At 46.7% G+C, this 22,105-nt stretch overlaps 1 protein-coding gene across 7 annotated transcripts in view; it reads right to left on the bottom strand.

Moving 5' to 3' along the window:
- CSMD2 (CUB and Sushi multiple domains 2) overlaps window positions 1-22,105 on the bottom strand; it is a 541,235-nt gene that overhangs the window by 124,010 nt on the left and 395,120 nt on the right. For all 7 annotated transcript variants that reach the window (XM_073317325.2, XM_073317326.2, XM_073317333.2 and 4 more), the window contains 3 exons: window positions 21,384-21,575; window positions 19,013-19,151; window positions 16,764-16,951 (listed from right to left, as the gene is read on the bottom strand). In XM_073317325.2, the coding sequence (XP_073173426.2) occupies window positions 16,764-16,951; window positions 19,013-19,151; window positions 21,384-21,575 (519 nt within the window). The remainder of the gene's footprint in view (window positions 1-16,763; window positions 16,952-19,012; window positions 19,152-21,383; window positions 21,576-22,105) is intronic.

Genomic DNA, 22,105 nt, shown 5'->3' with positions numbered 1-22,105 from the left:
GAGCAGCTCAGCTTACGTGGCATGCAAAGAACCACAGGATATGCCACCAGGAGCCCTAGCAACACACATGGGGAAGTGCAGCACCAGTGAGGACCCACTAACTTGAGTACGGGCTTTGCAGCATGGCTGCTCACACCTGGGCTAGCTAACTCAGATGCCAGTCACATGGGCTAACTCTGCAGTGAAGATAAACTTTCACTCACTGGGTGCCTTTGGGAACATCACTTAGCCGCTCTATGACTCAGTTTTCCCATCTTTAAAATGGGAGAATAATATCACAGAGGATTTTGTGAGCCTTATTTACTATTTGTAAAGAGCTTTTAGATCTTCAGATGAAGAGCGTTTATTACATGCAAGCTCTGGAAATGGTGTGGTCTTGCTGATATTACAGGCCATTTTTTATAGGCCCTCAACTGGGTCTCTAATTTTGCACAGACATTCCGCTGTGGGCACCACAAACCATAGTCATGGAGTTAGACACTCAGGGCAAAATTTTCAAAAGTCTCTAAGTGACTTAAGTGCTTCAAAAGACTCTAAGTGACTTAAGTGCTTAGACATGTAGAGAAATCCCAATGAAAGTCAATAGGAGTTACGCCCCTAAATCACTTGGGCACTGTTGAAGATTTCCCCCAAGTCCTATAGTGTATCTCTACAAGTAAGCCTGGACATAAAATGATGGACGATATTAAAAACATGTCTCTGAAACCATCCCTAGGCAACTATGCTCTTCCACACAACAGGTAGATCCCAATTTCAAAACCAGCTTTTCTGATCTGGGATTCCGCTTTAGCCCATTATAACAGATGGGGGTCATCGCAAGATTTGGATCCACATCCACGCCCGGATTTCAAACACATTCTCACACACGGAGGAATCTGGGGATATTCAGATCCCAGATTTTGGTCCAGACCCATCTCTAAATTACCGGAGAAAACACAGAGTGGTGGAGGAGGAGGGGAAATAGTGATGGGGCAAGTATTTACTGGTACCAAATCGGGCACAAAGGAAGAGCTTTTATTTCAGTAGCTGCACACATGCTTTCTGAACTGGAGACAGAATGCAATGAACTTTGCAAACCAGAGCATGTAATTGCACGTGCGGCCTGCGAAGTAAGGGATCTATTCCCTTAATATAGTTTGAATGCACTACATCTATCCACAGTATCTCTCAGGCACCTATCAGTCTAGCATCTAACAGCTTAGTGCTCTTACCCACAGTGGTATACAGGGCCATGTGCTAGCTGGTTTGTTATCCAGATTACTGCAGAATGACTACATGCAATTAGACAAAATGAAGACATTTTTCATTCTCTTTCCCATGCTCCGCAGAGTTAAAGTCCCCATTTATATATGAAAATTCCACTAAAGATTGCAGATCTGTCAGGCTGTGCATATTTTTCTTCTGCTTCAGAGGGACTATTTTAATGAAATATAATTAGGTGCCTTGATTATTCCTGTGCTTTTGTCATTTAGAAACTGCTGATTAAAGCTCAGGGCCTTTTGGTGAACAGTGGGGTCTGTGAACAATCACAATTGCCTAAGAATTATATCGTGCTGTTTTAATTTTGTTTGAAAGAAAAAAGACTCAACCCACTCCCATCAGGCCCTGCCCTGGCTTCATTGTTTGTAGAGAAAAGCAGGATTAGCTTTGTGGTCTCCTTCTTCTGACAGCTGTGCGATTAGACAGCAGCTCAGGTAGGCAGAGAACAAAGAGTTTGAAGTGCTTCTATTAGGGACAGTTGAACTGGGCCACAAGAGGTAAAACCTCTCTTCTTCTCGACAGGGAAGCACTGTCTAGTGGTCAACGCACAGGATGAGGAGACAGAACTCCAGGATTCTTTTCCTGGCTCCGCCACTGGCTTGCTGCATGACCTTGGCCCCCTCACTGCTCCTCTCTGCAACTTTATTTTCTTAACTGTAAAATGGGAAAATGCAATTTAATTGCCTTCTGGAAGTGTGTGTGCTGTGAGGCATAATTAGCCATCTGTTTGTAAAGGGCCTTGATGCTCAGACATAAGGTGGCAGAATAGTTCTGTTCTCAGAAGATATAAAGAACTTTGTTTTTATTCCATCATTTCATGCAGTTCCAGCCTGAGCAGAAGCTGGATGCAATAAAGAGACATTAGCCATGCCGAATAGGAAGAGACCAGGCCTGGAGGTCTCATTTCACCCATGGCAATGGAGAGCATGACCACCAGGCTATGCAGTCAGACAAGGAGCCACCATTTTGTCTTCTTTAACCCTCACTCTTTGGATAATGACCACTGCTGCTCAGCCAGGCTATAATAGTGAGCAGGAAGCATTCAACAATACTAAGGTTCTTCTGTATAATGTTGAGATGGTGCCAAATTATTATGAATTACTGTGGCTGACATGCATAAGTGTGGTAAGCATGAGTTTGGTATGGCTTGGTACGTCTGAATTTGCTAGAGGATTCTGGGAGCAGGATTCTCTTAGCATCAGACAGTTGGTGTGGAAATTTACTGAGAATACAGAAATTGCACTTGAATGGTTAATAAAGGCTCTATCTGTGCGTGTGTTTCAACATGAGACTTTGAAACCTGTCAGCCGATTGACCAGCTCACAAAGTAAAGAAAAAGCAAAAACAGGCCATCAGTGAGCTTGATACGGTTGACTCGGGTCAAAATAACCCCTTCTGGAGAACACAGCACTAGGAGCTCCAGTGAATGATTGATGAGAGGGGGAAACATTCATTGAGCTTTGGTCTGTGCCTGTTTTGCAGTCCCCTTCTAAAAGATTAATTAAAGAAAACCAGTAATGAAATGCCCACAGGGCATATTTCTGGGATATGTGACACCTGTGAGAACAAAAGGTATCAATGCTAAGGAGAGTACATTAGTTCGTTAGTTCCCCAATTGACATCTAAAGAGGTTTGTGACGCTAAAAGACAGAGGGTCAGGGTAGCCGAGACCCTGCTATGAGAGACTTGTGTAGGACTTAAGAATCAGAAGGCCTTGGGGTAACCAAGACCCTGCATCGGGGGACATTTGACAGACCAAGTACCTGAGGTGGGAAAAGAAGAAAAGAAAAGAAGTCTCCCTCTGGGACTGGTAGCTATACCTGCTTTGTTTGCCAATCAGGATACTGTGTAGGCCAACACAGTTACTGAGGGTTTATCCTTGGGGAATTGACGCTTATTAGGGAGACGTGTATTCTGTAACCTTTACTGCTTGTGTAACTCTTTCTCAGATAAACTACTGTGCATTAAGCATATTGAATCCGAATTTTCACTGGTACCGGTAACCGTCCGCCCAGCTGTGGGCCATTAAAGATCCGTTTTAACATATACCGCTCAAGAAACACTTGCAGGGCTGAGCGTAGCAACCTCAGCTGGAGCTGAGACCAAAAACTGGGCCCGGACCTCATCGCTAGAACCAGTGCCAGACATTGGGGTCAAGATCAGAAGCCGAGCACCCCCTTGCACATCTGCAGTGCGCCGGTGGCCCCATCGGCCTGGGAGTGAGGGGCCCCAGGCAGTGCCTGAATTTGCACCGGCAAAGTCAACCCAAGTACATCACTGCTCAGGAGACATTTGCAAAAGTAAACGTTGCACGTGCTTTTCCAAATTGTTTCTCAGTTCTGCTGGCCTTGATGCCGCTGAAATGCTAGCATTCGTTTTTGGCCTCTTCCCTAACAAGGCTGCACCCGACAGGGTTCCTCATGGCCACGTTATGCCTTTCTTGTGATTCTGAACCATTTCCCTGCATTTCATCTCACATGTTGATGTCGCCTCAACCTGCCAATCAGCCTCCCACCCAGCCGTCAGGTGCCTTAGCCATACGCTTGATCTCAGTCTCTGCTCTCGCTTTGAAAAATCATGACTTTCCATGCTCCAGTCACTCTGCTGACGGGGGCTGGCGGCTGATTGCTGAAGTGTCCCCCTGCACCTCTTTCGTTTTCTTCCTTCTTGGCTGTTTTTCTTTTCCCTGGAGAGTCCATGCCTTTAGGGACAGTATGTACCTTAGCCAGGTGTGCAGAAGATTCCCCTTGGCATGCCGATAATACCCCCCACCCCAATCCACCACCTCCTTCATTGGCAAGTCTCTGTGACAACAGCCAGCGCTGACCTATGAATGTGTTCACAGAGCAAAATGGCAGGACTTTCTCCAGTTTAAAGAGGAGTTTGGTCCAGTGGTGGCCGCAGAGGAGCAGGAGTCAGGACTCCTGGGTTGGATACCCAGCACCACCACCAGACTCATCATGTGATCACGGGCAAGTCTTAATCTCTCTGTCCGTTGATTTGCCCATCTGCAAAATGAGTGTCATACCTCCACAAATTCCACGTCTGTGAAGAAAGTGGCGATTGGTTCAAAACAGTGACTGAAAAGCATTTGACATCTTGCACAAAGAGAGTTTGGGTGTCTCATTCCAGTTCCAAAGGGACAGCTGTCCACATCTCTCTCTCTCACACACAGATAACTGTTCACAACCAAAATTGGCCCTCTGCCTAGCCAACGTGGCACTAAGAGCAAAGAATGAATGAGCCAAATGGGGCACGGATATAAACCTGTCCTCTGACACCTAGAGGCAGTCCTTCCCGGCCACAGCCTGGACATGCCAGTGGGACACTGTGAAGGAAACTTCTGCAGCAGCTGTCTACTTTGCATCTGCTCTGCAGACAGAGGACAGTAGCTTCTAAGGCTGTTGATACGGGGCTCTTCATGACCACTAAATCCCCAGACAACGCTTTGAGAAGTTGCAGAAAAGAAAATAATCAGCGTGAAGTATCATTTAGCAAGAAAAAAATAAAATAAGTCAGAGTGTTACCACGCTGGGCTCCTCGGTTCCGCACAGAGCCCTCGCTGCTCAACTAGAGCCACTAGCGGGGGTGTCACTTTTCCAGGGACAATGCCAATGCTGCCTTGAAAGAAGCGCGGCCTCCATTCCTTTGGCACGGCCAGGTCACAAGACACAAAAAAGCCGGGTGCCTTTACAATGCATATACCCGTATTTCCAAGTGCAATACAATGAATCATTCTTAGGGGCCGTTTGCACCATTCTCCCTCTTTGGGTCTCTCTGAATGCTAAACACGACTGGATGTTCTACACCACGTCCTGCCGTATATTTCTAAGCGTGCTGAAGCTCCGTGGGAATTTCCATCTTCAAAAAGGGAACACAGGAATTGTTGAAAGAATCGCCCTGTGTGTTATTTATAAGCCTGGTATGGGCAAAGCCGCTTTGATCAAGTAATAACTGACTCGCAGTGGATGGTTTGTGGAAGGGTGAAAAATAAACAGCTGTGCCTCATTTGTTTTTGGTTCCATGCCTCTTCACTTCCAGATTCCAGCCAGGAACAAGAATGCGAAGCATTCAAAGAGTGCGAGAAATGTCGTGAAATGTCTAACCGTGACATTCTATCATGCCTCCTGTACCAAAGAAGTCTGGATAAGCATCTAGGGTCAGATGCTGTGCTGAGCTTCCAGGAGGTATAGCCCAGGGGGAGGAGGAGGCAAATGCAGCTTTAACCCACCTTTGTGTTAAGTTCCTGGCATAATTTAGCCAGCTCTAGGGGCTGCTCTAAGTTATGTCAGCTTCCCCAAGCCTGCCTATACCCTGCAGCGCACAAGCCAGAATTGTTGCGGCAGGAACATGAGCTACAGCCCAGCCTCTCCTGTCTCCAACTCCACCGCTGTGCTTTTCCCTGAGCTAGGGATGCAGTGAGGGGGGTGGAGGAAGAGGAACCTGTGTAGGACTGTCTATAGTAACCCAACAAAGTGCCCTCCCTCGGAGATTTTTCCTCCACCCCCTTGCAGGATGTTTATATCCCTTATACCCTGCCAGAGCTACATATAGAGGCAGAATCCCTCCACCGAATTTTGGGGCACCCCTCTGCACTAAATCTGAACAGCTTTAGGACTGATTTCAGCAGGGACTTGCTTATCTAAATTTCCCATTTGGAATGCCCCTTTTCCCTCCCCCGTTATCCCGAAGAGCATCGTTGTCCTCCAATATTTGTGTGTTCACCTGAGACCTTCAAATAATGCACGCACTTCATTTTGGATGCCACAAGCCATCATATGTTCTATACAAGCAAGATATGACAAGCTGGCAGTTTGTTCATTTTAGTTACTAGCATTACTGGGTAATGCTCAATGATTCCAACAGCCCTTCATAGTGTCACTGCAAACAAGTGTCTTCTAGCTTAGGGATTCATTTTAAATGCCGCTTGAAACTTAAATCCACTCATCATGGGCATGTTTTTCCATAGATTAACTTTCTCTCTTCCTGATGGACAATGATATAGCTTTAAGTCCTTTCTTATTCTTCTTGATGCTGCATTTAAGCTATCGTTATAGAAGAGCTAACCAATATAGATAAAGAAAGAATGGATCTCAGCCAGTGCCCAGACTGCAAATCAAACCTCTCCTGAGGTTCAGGAAAATGGAGTTACTTCCCCAAAATCCCAGTTTAGCACTTCCTGGTCCCAGCTGGGATGCAAAGTAAAAAATGCCACTGGGGTACAAAGCAGAAAGATTTGATGGCAGGCTGGCTATCTGGAGGGACTGCGCTCATGTGATCACCAAAGGCTCAGGAGGTTTGGAAAATTCAGATAAGCATCAAAGCATCCAAACCACTGGAGTGCTTACTAAAACCCAGTGCAACCTCGGATCCTTTTGAGGTTCAGCAACGGCTATGAATGAACCAGTGTCTTTCTTCAGTCCTCCAGAGAAGTCATCATAATGCTGAATCTGGGACAAAAGCCCTTTGCAAGTCAACAGCTTGTGATGCCATCTCTACCAGAGTGTGACTTCAGAGCAGGGTCTTGATGAACAAGCAGAGACACAGGGTAAATTTTAGCATTTGGAGGAAAAAGAGCTAACAAATAGCAATAAGAATTTTTTTTTTGCAATTTTTTTTATGTAAGGGGTTTCTCCTCCACAGCAGTGTGGTTTTCAAGAGCATGCTGGGTGCACCCAGGGTGTTGAGCTCTTCTGAAAATCTGGCCCCAATTCTGGGTGGTGAGCACTGGAAAATCCTGCTATGGGTTCTTTGGAAATTTAGGCTCCACATGCATAAGCACAAGCTAAAAATGTAATCAGTTGAATGGGGAATACAGGGACGCTGGGTCCTGTGTTAATGAGAACAAGTCACTCCTGTCTCGTAGCAAAAGTGAGAGTGGGGAATGGGGAGTGTATAGCAAGATGCACATTAACAGGATGATGGTTGCTTTCAAAGCAGTCTCCTCAACCATGCTGATTCTGTCCCCGAGGCCCTGCCTACGCACAAAAGTTGTGCTGTTTTAACTACACTGGTATGGTGAAAGCAGTACCAACCCCAGTGTGGAAGCAGTTACACCAGTATAAAGTGCTTAGACCAGTATAGCTTGTTCCTGTGTAAGAGAAGGGGAGTAAACTATACCGGCACATACGTTACAGACGTCTGCTGGCATAGGTGTATTGATCAGGGATGTAAAGCAAAACAGAGTGAGTAATGGATTTTTCAGTTTGGGGACAGAAATGAAAAATCTGGGGTGGGGAGGGAATGTATTTTGATTTGAACTGAAACAATTTTTATTGAAAATTTTTCAGCAAATCAAAAAATGACAGGAAAAAAGGAATACACCAAAACTTTTCCATTTACTAATATATATATATATATATATATATATATATAGAGAGAGAGAGAGAGAGAGAGAGAGAGAGAGAGAGAGTTTTTTGTTTCCGTTCGGCTGTTTTTCAGGTGCTTGTCACGCCTTTTGGGGTATTCTTGTAAAAAAACTGCCCAAATTTGAATTAGAAACACCATTTTGAAATGAAAAATCAAAACGAAACATTTCAAAACAAAAAAGTCAAAAAATTTCAAAATGGTCACAAGTAAGCAGTTGTACTTTAAACAAAAAATATTTTTTTTCCTCAGCCAAAGCTTTTTGTTGAATTCTGCCTGAATTTACAAATAGTTTCAGTGCACGAAAAAATGCATTTTTGGAAGAAAAATCTATTTGCCCAAATTATTTTGCCCAGCTCTAGTGTGAAGAAGTGGGATCCCTGACCAGCATAGCTGTGTCATTGAAGTATTCCTAAGACAGACACCTTGCGTACCAGCAAACCTGCACTTTTAGCTTGCTTCGCTTGGGGGAGGGGGCGCTGAAATAAATGATACTGGCAAAAGCGCAGTTTGTTGGGATAAGCGTATACCTATGCTAGCAAAGCACTCTTAGTATAGATCTGGCCTAAGATAACTTCATACCTATATGCATCCACATTTTGCTCTCTCCCTGCTGTGCCCAGCACAAGTTCTGGCAGAAGCAGAACCAAAACCATGATGTTTCTACATGTTTTTTTTCCTTCCCCTACCCACCGTGAAAGTTGCCCTTTCAGAGCCATAGGTCCCTGAATCAATTTAACATGAAGAGCTGGGGTTGTTTGAAATTCACCTGACGTGTTGTAGCTCAAGGCTAGCAATCTGATCCCAGTCCCCGAGAAGATGTTGGATTTCCAAAAGGGGCTGGTGGATGGTTGTGGCGTCTTTCCCTGCACATTACTAGTGGAAGATTACAAAGTCCCCGGTAATTGTACTGATTCGTCTGTGGCTGATATCGCTGAGAGATGTAGCTTGGGGATGACAGTGAAGTCTGTCTATGGACTGTGGGACTGACCATATGCATTGAGATGTTACAAACAAGCCAGCATCTTTGAACTGTACTTAGCATTCTGCTCTGGCAATAAGCCCAACGAGATACTTGATTTCTCTTTCATGTGCTCTCCTTTTTTTTCCCCTTCTTTTTCTTCTTTCTCCAATTCCCCAAAGTTCCATTTTCTGCAGCTTCTCAAACTCTAATTGCTGTCTCCTTCTAATGCATGGGGAAGTTAATGAGCAAAGTTAAAGCCTCACTCTTTTCTCCCAGCAGTTTGGCTTTGTGGGAAGTATGTAGGCGTGATTAACTCTGTAGGCATGTTTAGGGAAAAAAATAACACTGTACAACAGCCCTAATTTAATGAGGCCACCTTTTGTTCACTATATTTTGGCTGCCAAAAAGGGGGGGAACGGAGACAAAACCAAAGACCTTAATTTATACTAAAAGAATTCTAATTAAAGGCTGGAAATTTTTTAATTTGTTCAATTTTAAGAGCCGCTAATTACTATTGTCTTATTAGTTTATAGCTAGTTACTGGAGATGCGTCCATTCATTCAGGATGAGAAATGGACAGGATTTGCCATGTCTGACTATAATACTACTTAGCTTTTCAGCTGTAGACCTCAAAACATTTTCCCTAGAAATGGGTGCACTAGGCAGGGGAACAGGCCGAAGGTAGAGAGGAAAGGGAGGTTCCGAGGTGGCGTCTGGCGAGAGGTCGCTGCAGAGTGAAGAAGTGTCCCCATCCAGGTGCAGACCCCCAAGGACATGGGCCCGGGGAATAGTTTCCCCACAGTGAGCGGTGGAACCCCCAACCCTGGAGGCAGTATCATCACCCCCATTTTACAGATGGGCACACAGAAAGGCGATGAGATTTGGCTCAGGACATTCGGCAGGTCAGTGGCAGCGTTTGTATCCCCATCTAGCACCCTATTCACTAGATCATACCGCTTCCATGTATAGGTTTGGGCCAGCAACTCTAGCATTCTGTCTCTGATGCATTTGAAAGCGGGCAAGCCTTCCCAATGGTGCACCTCATCTGAATCTGGAGGAGGTGTGTTTGAGGAGTCAGTTCTTTTTAGCCCCTACTTCTACCATGTCCTAATTACCCCCTCTGCATAGGCCTGGCTTCCTCTCTCTGTCCCCATCAGCTGCTGGTGAGCAGCGGGGTGCTTTTGGAACAGCAGACTCACTGTAGCTGGGCATGTAAAGCTCACTGGCAGTCTAAGCCCTTTCTTTCCACAGACGCTTCAATCAATACCTCCTCCCAGGAATCCATCACTCACAAAATAACAGCCTGGCTTGGACAGGGGACCTGATGACAAAAATGTCCTAGCAGAGGCAAAAAGAACAGGAGGACTTGTGGCACCTTAGAGACTAACAAATTTATTTGAGCATAAGCTTTCGTGAGCTACAGCTCAAATAAATTGGTTAGTCTCTAAGATACCACAAGTCCTCCTCTTTTTGTGAATACAGACTAACACGGCGGCTCCTCTGAAACCTAGCAGAGGCAGCATCTCAGCTTGAAATTTCACAGGAATGAGCGAACGGGGCAGGACATGTTCTATTATTGCCAATTGTTGCATCCCTGGCAACACCCTTCTACTCTTTGCTCCACCTCTCAAACCATCCACGTGCTCTGCAAGAACTGGGCAGCGAGGTTCTCATTCTTCTGGGCTCTGCACTATAGAGAAACATTCCATGATTTCTATACATCATTTCTCTGCCTTTGGCACAGGAGGCTGAGTTTTATATTTCCCCCCCCTGAAACTTCAACTAAAATGCCAGCTGGTTGTGATGGAATACTCTGCAATGATAGGCAGGCTGTGGTGGCAAAAAAGAAATCTCACGTCCCTGTGAATTGTGGGAGCCAAGGAGAGGATCCCAAATGCAAATGCATGGCTGTCGCAAGGATCCACTTGACTTGTAGCACTGTCTACACTATTTTCAGTCATCAGAGAATCATAGAATCTCAGGGTTGGAAGGGACCTCAGGAGGTCATCTAGTCCAACCCCCTGCTCAAAGCAGGACCAATCCCCAACTAAACCAGGTCCATTCCCATCAGAGAGGGGATGAACCTGAAAAGGCTGGTTTGGTGGAGAGGGAGGGTGTTCAGTGCAGAGAACTGGGCAGCAGGAGTATTGTGTACTATTCCCTGTTCTCTCACTGACTCAATGTGAAGCCATTTAGTTTCTCTGTCCCTTCGTTTCCCCATCTGTAAAATGGAGATGATCGTACGGAGGGATTCTAAGGTGACAGAGGTCACCTCAGTCTCAGGAGGGAGAGGTGAGGCTAAATCACCATTGGCTGCGAGAGCCCCAGTTGGAAAGCGCCGAAGAGATGCAAAGTGCCACGGGCCCAGTTCGCTGCTGCCCTGCACCTCATGCAGTCATCACCACCACTACTAAGGGAGTGCCACGTGGGTATAAAATGCCATCCTGTCAGAATGGGACCCTTTCACATTCGCTCGGCACGGACGTGAAAAAGTGCACAACGTGCGGGGCAGGGGCGAATTGGGCCCTATATTTTGACAGCGCTCCTAGAGAATTGATATGGCCAAGCTTGCGGTTACGCAAGCTGCCGGAGACATATGTGCAGACCACCACGGACACGTATGAGAGTAGTACAATGGTCGTGAGAAGCAATTGCAGCTACCGTGATCCATTCACTGTGAGGGTAGGTCTACAGTACACCCAGGCTCAGCCTGAAGCCTATTCCTATTTGTGATTTAATGGACACCTTGACACAGGGGATTAGTGGAGAGGCTCCATGGAGCATGCTTTTCACTGAGACATTACGTTGAACCGCAAAGATAAATACAAACTGGAAAGGGACTTAGAACAATGGAGGGCTGCATGAGAAGAAAATGGTTTACAAATCAGCTGACAAAAGACAGGATACAGATGGTGCTTTGTTGAACGGGGCATGGTGAAACCAGAAAAACAAGATGGTACAGAGCTAACATCTGTGCAACATTTCAGATACTTTGGTCTCAGTGTTGAGCTATGATGGGACTGCGGATGCAGATGTTAGGAGTCGCATGAAGAGCATTTGGTGAAAATGTAAGGGTTGATGGGAACTCTCTGAGATAACGAGATGCCAAGTAAACTAAAGAGCAAAGTATATAAGACCATGATTAGGGTGGCCACGATGTATGGGTCAGAATGCTGGCCAACAAGGAAGAAAGAAGAACAGCTATGACACAACACTGAAATGAGAACGCTCAGGTGGATGCTGGGTAAGACAAGAACTGATAGGCTGTGCAGTGCCATGGCATGAGTCAGGATGCAAATAGCCCCCATCATGGAAAAGTTGAGGGAGTATCAACTGAGCTGGCTTGGTCATGTGAGCTGATGAGATGGGTGATGGCCAGAGCCAAGACTGGGGAGTCATGGGACAAAGACCATGAGGAAAACCTAGAAAGAGGTGGTTCTAGACACCAGAGGAGGACATGAAGAAAGTCAGCATCAGCTTAAAAGAGGAAGTTGATAGGAATACTTGGAGATGAAGAACAAGAACCACTGACCCCGACTAATGGGACGCGGCAAAGTCAAAGAAGAAGAAGAAGAATTTTGATGGCAGTTCAGTTACTTCTATGAAGTTTAACCAAACTTTGCCAACCTCTTGGAATTATAAATCTGAGCTGGAAGTCTCAGATGGACAACACTAGATTCACAGAGTTTCTTGTTTCTGATGATCCTGAAATAACCACTAGAAAAGCCTTCCTGGAATGTTACTGCATTTTTCCTCAGATCCACATGAGATCCCGATCACCATACCACTCAAATGGCCCCACCACGAGAAGAATGCATTAAGCCCACAACACAACACCTATTGGCCCATGTGGCTCTTTGCTCGGTTTCAATCAGACTGTTTGGCTGTGGGCATGACTAGAAGAGGTCTGACAGAGAAAACCCAGAATACCTGAAGGCTAAAGCAGAACAGACGCTTCACTGGTGGGCACCAGTACAAAACCTCATGATGGATAGATGGTCTGGCTCCAAAGAACTTAAGTGACGAGAGAACAGGAAGATGGTTTGTTCAATGTACTTTCCTGGATGCCTTTTTATTTTACCTCCCCAAATTGAATCCAATTAAGATACTAGCTAATCTTCTGAGAGTCAAATTCTCATCACATCCTACAGCGAATCACATTTGTATGTATGTAAAAGAGGGTGTGTGTGAGAGAGAGAGAAAATCCAAGTCCTTGTGAAGGCGGCCTAAAAAGGAAACTTGGAAAACTTTCTTTAGCTCTGGACATGTGTTAGTCTAATGTCTCATGCTGCTATGGGTATGTCTACACTGAAACGCCCCCCTCCCCCTGCAAAAAAAACCAACTACACAGCAACGAGTCTCAGAGTATGTCTACACAAGGATAAAAACCCTGTTGGTGGCCGGGGTCAGCTGACTCGGGCTCACGGGCTTAGGCTGCAGGGCTTAAAATCGCTGCATGGACATCTGGGCTCAGACTGGACTCCAAGCTCTGGGGCCTTCCACCCTTGCAAGGTGTCTGAGCTCAGGCTCCATCCTGAGCCTGAATGTTTACCTAGCAATTTTTCAGCCCTGGAGCCTGAGCCCCGTAAGCCTGAGCCAGCTGACCGAGGCCAGCCAGGTTTTTTAATGCCCATGCATGAGATTGGCTGCTGGGTTGTTTTTTGTTTGTTTGTTTGTGTAGATTTTGCAGTGTAGATATACCCTCAGACAGTCCCAACACCACACAGCATTTAGACATTTCTTTTTATTCAGCAGCAGCTAGCTTCCCCCAAATAAATCCACGCTGCCTCTAATCACACCCAGTTTCTCAAGCTTGATCCCTTACTAAACCCTGCCAAATGATTTCTCTCATTCCACCCTCAGCCCTGCCCTCACCCTGCACACTCCAACAATGCTAAGAACAACAGCCTGTTGGGGTGTGCTTTAATTTCAAGTCTCCCTGAATAACTGTGCTGGCTTTGCCACTTCCCAGCCTGGCTTGAAAGCAAAGAATAGCTAAAAAGACCAGCTTAAGACTTTAATCAGTTCTTACACCCCTCGCCTTTAGAGCTGAATCCTCCAGAAGGTGTGTTTTACCCTTGATTTCCTGGAGAAACAAATAAAATACTTTAAAGGCCGTAAAGCCACTGCTTTAATAAGAAAGGACACCTGGCTTGGCAACCGGTTCCCTTTATAAATACACTTTGGGGCCTAAGTCCTTTCGTTCTTTAAAAGGTGAGCTGCCCGGGAGGGTCGGGGCGGGGGGGGGAATTGGGTTACAATGCTGGTTTCTTGCTTCCTTATGATAGCTAAAAGCTACCCCAAACAGCCACCCCTCCTGCCAAGGAATCTGCTGGTTTTTTACATTACAATTTGGGGTCTGGTCTGCCCTAGAAAACATGAGGGAATGTAACGTCAACAACCCTGGTCGGTAGCGGGCAGGATCGAACCCGGGGCCTCTGGAGCTTAGCGCATGAGCTAAAAGCTAACTGGCTGTTCGCTAAGGCTGTAGAGCAAACATTTGAATCCCTCTAAGTGGTCTCGGTTCCGCTGGACGGGAGAGTGTCCCGCACCCAGAAGGTGTGTGGGTTACAGGAAGATCAGAGAACTGGTAGATGTACGGCATCAGAGGCCAAGGAGGTGGATCCTCATTAACTGAGACGGAAGGGCTGGGCTAGATGCTCAGCGGCAAGAAATTGGCACATCTCCATTAACCTCAACGGTGCTACACTGATTTACCCCAGCAGCGGAGCTGGCCCTCTGGCTGCACATTGTTGGTGTTAACATCTACTTAACTAAAACTCTCGGAAGAAAATCTCTTCCTGTTACAGACATTCCCCTGCAGCTCTGGGAATGCAAATGCCACCCCACTGTCTTAAGGCTCCATCCTGCAAATGCCAGGTGAAGCCACTTAAGAACTAACAGAAGTGCTTGGATACCGGGCAGGATTCAAATCTTCTGGTCCAGCTTTTCAAACGGGCCTAAATAAGGGTCAGATTGTCCTGAGCTCAGCTCCCAGAAACTCCCCTGGAGGGACGTCTCAGCGGATTGTCCCAGAAAACTCAGCACCCAACACTTGCGGAACTCTTGAAAATCTGCTCCCAATTGTGGGTGCTGAGCCCTTTTTCAAATTCTGAGCTGAGGGGGTGAGAACCAGAGTGTGAAACTGACTAGGAACAGAATGTGAAACTCACCAGTCTAGTTCTGCTAGCCCCATTTCTAGAACGCTAACCCGGCTTGGGTATCTGGGCGCTACTAGTTTCACTGGGAAAAATGAATGGTGAAAAGCAAGCCAGACTATTTCCTTCTGCTCTCCCAAAAGACCCACGTGCTGCTCTGGCAGCATGCAGGGGCTGTAAGGTGAGGCTAGACACCCGTACCTTAGCCTTGAGAATCCCCCCTGTACAATGGGCCTCCAGAGCAGTATAAGGACTCTACGGGTACGTCTACTTGGCAGTAAAAAAACCTCCAGCACGGAGTCTCAGAGCCTGGGTTAGTCGACTCAGTTCGTGGGGCTCAGGCTCCAGCTCCAGCCCCAGCCCCAGCCTGAACATCAACACTGCAATTTTATAGCCCTATAGCCCATGCCCCGCGAGCCCGAGTCAACTAACCTGGGCCAGCCGTGGCTGTGCCGTGGGTCTTCAACTGCAGTATAGACAAACTCTACATGGTCTCTTCTCCCAGCCCCCAGTGCAGGGGGGGTGGATTGGAGGTGTGGCCAAAACCTGATTAGTTCTGTGCTTCCCAGGCCACACAGGGAGCAAAGGATAAGTTAAAGCACCCCTGAGGGTGCCCTAGCTTATACTGGACGGTGGACAGGTGCCTGCATGGCAGAGTACGAAGAGTGCAAAGGTGGCTCAAAACCATCCGAAACCCATCTCCTGCATTCCTGCTGTGAGCACAGGGAGGGAGTCACTTAGCATCAGGACCTACATTTCCAGTTTAGGGAGAGGAGATCTTTTTTGAGCTTTGATCTTCATGAAGTGCGGGTGCCGAGTCTCACAAAGCATTCCCTCCACTTCCTAGAGGCTGACTATGCTGCCATCTCAACCTTCCAAGTCCCTGCTGGTGCATGGAAAGCAAGCCTGGCTCTCCTGCACTTGGCAGAAAAGAGCACAAACCAGACGCTAACACAGCCAGCCCCAGCTGTGGGGAATATCACATCACAGAGAACAGATGTCAAACAACAAAGAGAATCCTTGAGGCATACCCAGCCGCCTGCAATGTAAGGACATTTCCCTCATTGCCTTATCCATGTCCCACTGACATAACCGCGTCTTCTCCTTGAACTGCAGCCACACAGCCTGTGCACCAGGCAAGGTCTGTGTAAGGCCCATGCAATTCAGCATGGACAAATAATTCAACTGGCAACATTTCAGCAAAGGAAAGCCTGGCAAGCAAATGTCCAAATTGTTCAGTGCTGGGTAAAATACAATGTTTGGAGGAAAAACAACAACACTGCGTTAATTTAAGCTGAGTAAATGAGCAAAGATAAGGGGCAAAGGGAGCAGCATCAAGCCCAGCTCACTGGCAGCTTTTTTGTGAATGTTTCGAAGGGCAGGGCTGGGGAAATAAGATCTTGGGGGCAAGGGCTATTTTTCAGTTTGGTGTGTGTTCAGCATCAAGCGCAATGAGGCTGGGCCTTCTTGGGTCTACTGCCACACAAATAATACTAATAAAAAATGACCTCAGAAGAGAACCCGAAGCTTAGTCCACGCAAAGGGGGTTGTTTCTGTTTGCAAAATACAGGCTCTGTTGAAACGGACTGGGTTCAGACCAGTCCACACAACTGTTTGCCCCGTTCTTCTCCAATCAGGGACCTGAAATGCCCCCATGCTCCTATGTCAAACACGAGGGTCTGTGTAATGGTGATGAGAAACTGGAAGCACTGACAGTGAAATCCTGGCCCCATAGAAGTCAGTAGGAGTTTTGCCACTGATTTCAATGGGGCTAGGATTTCACTCTGGGAATCTAACATAGAGCTTTACATTTAAATCTCAGAGTGCTGGGGAAACTGAAGCACAGAGAAGTTAAATGACTTATCAGAGGACAGGAGCATCAGTGGCAGAGCCAGCTGTTCCTAGAGTATTATATAAGACAATGCTCATCGAAACCCATTCCCCCCCATACTCCACTGGGTCGGGCTGGGCTGAAGAACGGCACAGTACGGTACATGCTATGGCCGGGGGGTTACCTGTATAATCGATCACGAAGCCTGCATTGCTCACGGAAGCGTCGCTTCGGAAAGCCAGGAAGAGATTGTTGCTGCTGCTCTCTATCCGGTCGGGCAGCTGGGAGCCGTAGAAGCTCCCGATCAGGGGGCTGAGTGAGCTGGGGCCGTCATAGATGTGGAGGAAATCGTACCCAGGCTCCAAATTAAAGCTGGGAAAGAAATAAAACAAGCACAGCTTGAACTATTACGTGTATTGTGGGAGCGCTGGGAGGCCTAACAGAACATCGGGCCCCAATGTGCTAGGTGCTGTACAGATACACAGTAAGGAAACAGCCTCGCCACCAAAAATTCCAATTTAAGTGGGCAAGACAGACAGGTGGAGGAAATGGAGGATTGTTATCCCCATTTTACAGATTAGGAACTGAGGTCCCGAGAGACTAACCGACATGCCTGAAGTCTCCCAGAGAGCCCATAGCAGTGGTAGGAATTGAATCTAGCTCTCCAGAGCCTCTGTCCAGCCTTAACCAAAAGGCTGCTCTGGTGGCGGGTGGGGAAAAAAAAATCTTGCACAAACCAACATCTACTAATGCCGCCATTCTCTGCTCTTCCATGCAGAGAGTCTCTCGAGGTGCCCATTACCGCGGTTACCGAAAAGTGCAAATTAAAGGTGAGGAGCACAAGAGGATGGCTCTTTCCCTTGATGTACTGGGGAAGGTTTAAAGGTGGAGAGGGCATAAGCATTAGACAAAGATTCCAGCAACACAAGCAGCTGTTGCTTGGAAGGACAAGGCCTTGCTCCTGAGTCTGCCACCCAGGCCTGGGAAGATGCCCCTTTCAAGCCCCTTTCACCTCAGGGTTACTGTAGGCAGAGCAGAGGGCTGAGCACCGCAATGCTTTAACTCCAGTCTTGCTCCAGATCCAGCCTAAGCTTTGTGCCAGGTGTAGCCTGAGTCTGATTCTGTCTTTCACTAGATGCTGTCCAGGAATTACCATGGTCAATCTCCTCAGGCGATACAGGGCAGTATGGCCCAACAGGCCCCTCTCCTTAGGTGGCATCTACACAGTGGAGATCGGTTGAGATACCCTGGCTGATTGTCCCCTGATTTGGGCTCTTGGGAGACAGGGTCAGGGCATTTCCAGTGGAGCCTGAGTGTCTCCTGTGACTCTGACCAAGCTCCCGTTTCCTGGCCTTTGGGGCAGGCTGCTCGACCTCCTCTGCTGACACAGGCGTGGGCGTGAGCAGGAAGAGGGAGCTCTCACTGAGTTCTCCATGCACTGGAGGGTAGAGGAGTCCATAAGCTTCTGTGCAGATTTTACATATGGGCCACAGGCAGCGTGGCCCAAAGGATTAACCTGTTGATCCAGCCACACTTTGGATCCAGTCCTTTGAAAACACCCACTAATGAATTAACAAGAGCTGGAAGGGCCAGGGGGCTCACAGGGGGCATGGCAGACACTCGCTCTGCAATAGCTCCGGGGTTTACGCTCTTTAAATACATGCACAAATAAAGCAGGACTGCGGTCGGAATATACCTAGCCTCTTCCCAACAGGGGCGGATTGAGGCTAAATATGAGAGTAAATCAGCCAGCACTACAGAAACCAGACACCATCCTCGGTGAGACTGGAGGGAGAAGGGGCTGGCAGATATAAGTGGTTTTCTTTGCTTTGGAGAGCCCTTTTTCTGGACACGGGTTAGGGGCACAGTTGCCAACTTTCACGCAGTAAATAAGCACCCCGACTTTCACAATAAGCCAAAATCAAGCTAATCTCATTTCAAAACAAGGCCAAAACAAGCCAATCCCTAAGAACCCCAATACTCTATGTGACTAGATCCCCCCGGTGTGCAGTCTGGGACTGTGATGGGCCTGTTGTGCACCCCTGACTCTCTCCCCCCCCCCCCGTGTCCCTGCTTGCCCCTTGCCCCTGCTTGCCGGGAGCCCATAAAAAAACAGAAGCAACAAGCTACAACAAGCAACACACTACAAGCCAAACAAGCAACAAGCCAAAAACTAGCCAACAAGCAACTGACAAGCCAATTAAGCCAAAAACAAGCCCAATTTCTGTGTTTTTTTCGCAGGTTTGGCATGTCTGGTTAGGGGCTCTCTAGGAAACTGATCCATGGAGCCCTAGGACAGCCTCTTTAGAGAGCAGTTGATGCAAATGACAAGCCCATTACCTCAGGCCTTGCCCCACCTCTGAGCTCCTCCCCTCTCCCCACAGGTCCCAGCAGAAGTGAAAGGGAACAGCTGAGCTGCTCACGGGTACATACATATTAAATACTAGGGCAATGACATAATCGGGAGAGACCGTTAACTTCCAGTCGCACTCCTTCCCCGGGGGATAGGGCTCCGGGTACTGCGGTGACAAGATGACCCCGGCCGGCCCCGTCAGGATCCCTCCACAGGGAGCTGAAACAAGAAAGTGAGGGGTGGGGGAATAGTGATACATGGTCTGCCACATGGGGAAAACAACAGACAGTGGTGGGAATTAGACTTCTGGGTTGAGCTGTGGACTAGGTGCACCTGGAAGTCATGGGGAGGGTAGATTTAGAAATGGATGGATGGAGATTTGGGTAGAGAGACAAAGAGATGGATGGAAATATGGATGGGTAGATGGCAACAGACAGCCATATGGAGAGAGAAAGATGGAAAGACAGACAGCTAGACTGCCAGACAGATAAGATACTATTTGTGATACAGTAGCCCTGAGGGGCCCTAACCGAGACTGGGGCCCTGTTATACTGGGCACTGGACATACACATAGCAAGAGACAGTCCAAGCCGATTACAATTTTCATAAGAGATACAAATGGATCATCAGAGAGAAAAGATGCCTTGAGCCTTCCTGTTCCACGTATCTAGGCAGCTCCCAGTCAAAATCAAGGCTCCTGCTCAAGAAGTGAAAACACGTGATGTCAGGGACTAACAATTAGTTTGCATTGCCAGGGAGGCTACGCATTAGGTTGAAAAAATTTCCAATTCAGCGTGTTTTATGACAGAAAATTGGGTTTTCACGAAAACAACATTTTTCTCAGAAAGTGTTGTCTTTCCAGGGGAGATTTTTGATACTTTTGTCAAAAAGCTGAACACCCCAAAACACACATTTATATAGATACGAGATGCTGCTGCAGCATCTCCAGGGAGCTGTAGTTTAGTTGCTACCTACTCCCGTTCTCCTCTACGAGCTGAACTTCATCTCCCAAGACGCTCTGCCTCCTCTGCCCAAAAGGGGAGACCATGATGCGTCATGAGAGATGTCGTCCAACCAGGGAGCCCAGTTTAGAGAGAAGAATGGAAGCATGAGACACCTGACCCATGGTTCCCCGGAAGCACCGCAAAGGTATTTCAGAATCAAAGTATTTGATTTTTCACCAAAACCTGGAAATGTTCCATTGGGGGAAAAAAAACTCCGAACACTTTTCAACCAGCTCGAATTAGGCAACATAGTGTAAGGCTATTGTAGAATCGTTTACAGCATCTTACTACCCAAAATTCCAAAAGCCCTTTGTCACTGAAAGAGAGCCTTGCTGCTGCTCTTTCCCCCCCACAGCTTATTGGGAGATCTTCTAAAAAAGGATCAACAGGGCTCTTTCCAAAAGCAACCCACTAATATGGCTCTTTCTTGACCTTCACTGAAGAGAATTCCCTGTGAGAATTCCCTTAGCCCAGATCATCTAACCTCAGTTCCACTTCCTGGAAAGAAGAGCTAAGATCTCAGCTTTCAATGTGAATGAGAACTCAATGGGGACTAGCTAGATACCTAGATACACAACACTGTGATTTTAGTTACAGCTCCACGACAACTAGAAGGTCTGTCAGCATCAGAGAGAAATGATGCCATGTGAGATTATTAACAGAGTCTTTCAAAAATCAAGATGTCCTGCAGCAAACAAATTCTGGGCATGTTATAAAAGTTTCCCAGCTGGCTTTAAATCTGTTTTAAGAAATGGAGTTAATTAATTTAAGTTGCTTGGGGTAACATTGCATAAACATGAATAAAGGTTACAGGATGACTAATATCTGGCTAACATTTAATTAGCCAGCTAATTTAACATTTATTGCTTTTATGTGCATAGCATGACAATTGTTATATGTCCTGGCCGTATTGAAAAAAAACATGAGCTTCTTTTATGACTTTATGAACCCATGGACAATGTCAGATAGTTTTCTCTTGTGATTCAGAATAAGTTACCTCCTTGCACAAAAGTCACCCAGCCAAGGTCCTTCCCCAACCAAAAATAATTGGCTTGCCCAGACAATCCCCTGCCTCCTAGCTAAGATCTCACTCTCCTTCCTCTCTGTGCTCAGGGATCATGAGCATGCTGGGCTCTGTATGCCAGACTGCATGCCAGACCCCTTTGGCAAAACCGATTGCACAGTGTAGCTAGGTGATAGGTTTCTCCACTTTTACCTCCTCACCCACATGGCAGGACAGAGCCCTGATGATGTCCTCATGTTCTGATATGGATTCTAACCCCTTCCTTGCCACTGGCTGTGTGAAACCTATGCACCCTGTTGTACTTATTCACCAAACCAGTTGGGATTTCTACCCCTTTCAATATGCAAAATGTTCCAACACACCCTAGCAAGGGGAATCTAGACCCCTCACTGTACAATCAGAGAAATGTTGCATGGATCATACCTATGCAGGAGGGAGGGTCGGGTTGCCAGAAAAACCTGTTTTCAATCTGCACGCAGCTGATTTTGGTCTCCCCTTGCAGGGTGTACCCTGGATCGCACTGGAAGACGATGGAGTCACCTGCTTCTTTGCTGTCTGCGCTCCGGCTCCCATTCTGGGGAATCCCTGGGTCGTTGCAGGAGGTGGCAGTGGAAACTGGGAGTATCAAAAAACAAACAAATCTATAAATATAGGAACAATTTTTGTGTAGAATTTTGATAAAACAAACTTTTTAAAAAATTTCTGCAAAAAATATTTTTCCAAGCAGCTCTACTATTTAGGAAATTATTTCCCAGTGTTTCAGGAAATTATACAGCTAATTAACATTTTTCAAATTTCACAATTTTGGAATTTTGAATTTTTTTGGGAAAAATTGGGATTTATTTCTACCATGTCCCTCTCCCATCATTTTTGGCTAGATCTAGTGTACACAGTTTATACTGTGACTTTAAACCCTCCTTGCTTTATCCTTGTGGCAATCTGTTCATCTCTCAAGCGCTGACATCTGTGAACTCTTAACCTACATCACTGCAAATATTGGACAGAAAATTATCCAGACTTTTATAATAAGGCAGCCTTGTTATTTGACCTAATGATACGCCTGCGGCAGGGAACTCTGCTAGCTGCAAATGTTAATTTTCTTGCTGCATTCAGCGTAAGTGCAGATTCCATAAAACAGAGCGGGA

Source organism: Lepidochelys kempii, chromosome 19 (assembly GCF_965140285.1).
Source record: "Lepidochelys kempii isolate rLepKem1 chromosome 19, rLepKem1.hap1, whole genome shotgun sequence".
NCBI classification, from domain to species: Eukaryota; Metazoa; Chordata; order Testudines; family Cheloniidae; genus Lepidochelys; species Lepidochelys kempii.
This window is presented reverse-complemented; position numbering and strand designations above follow the sequence as displayed.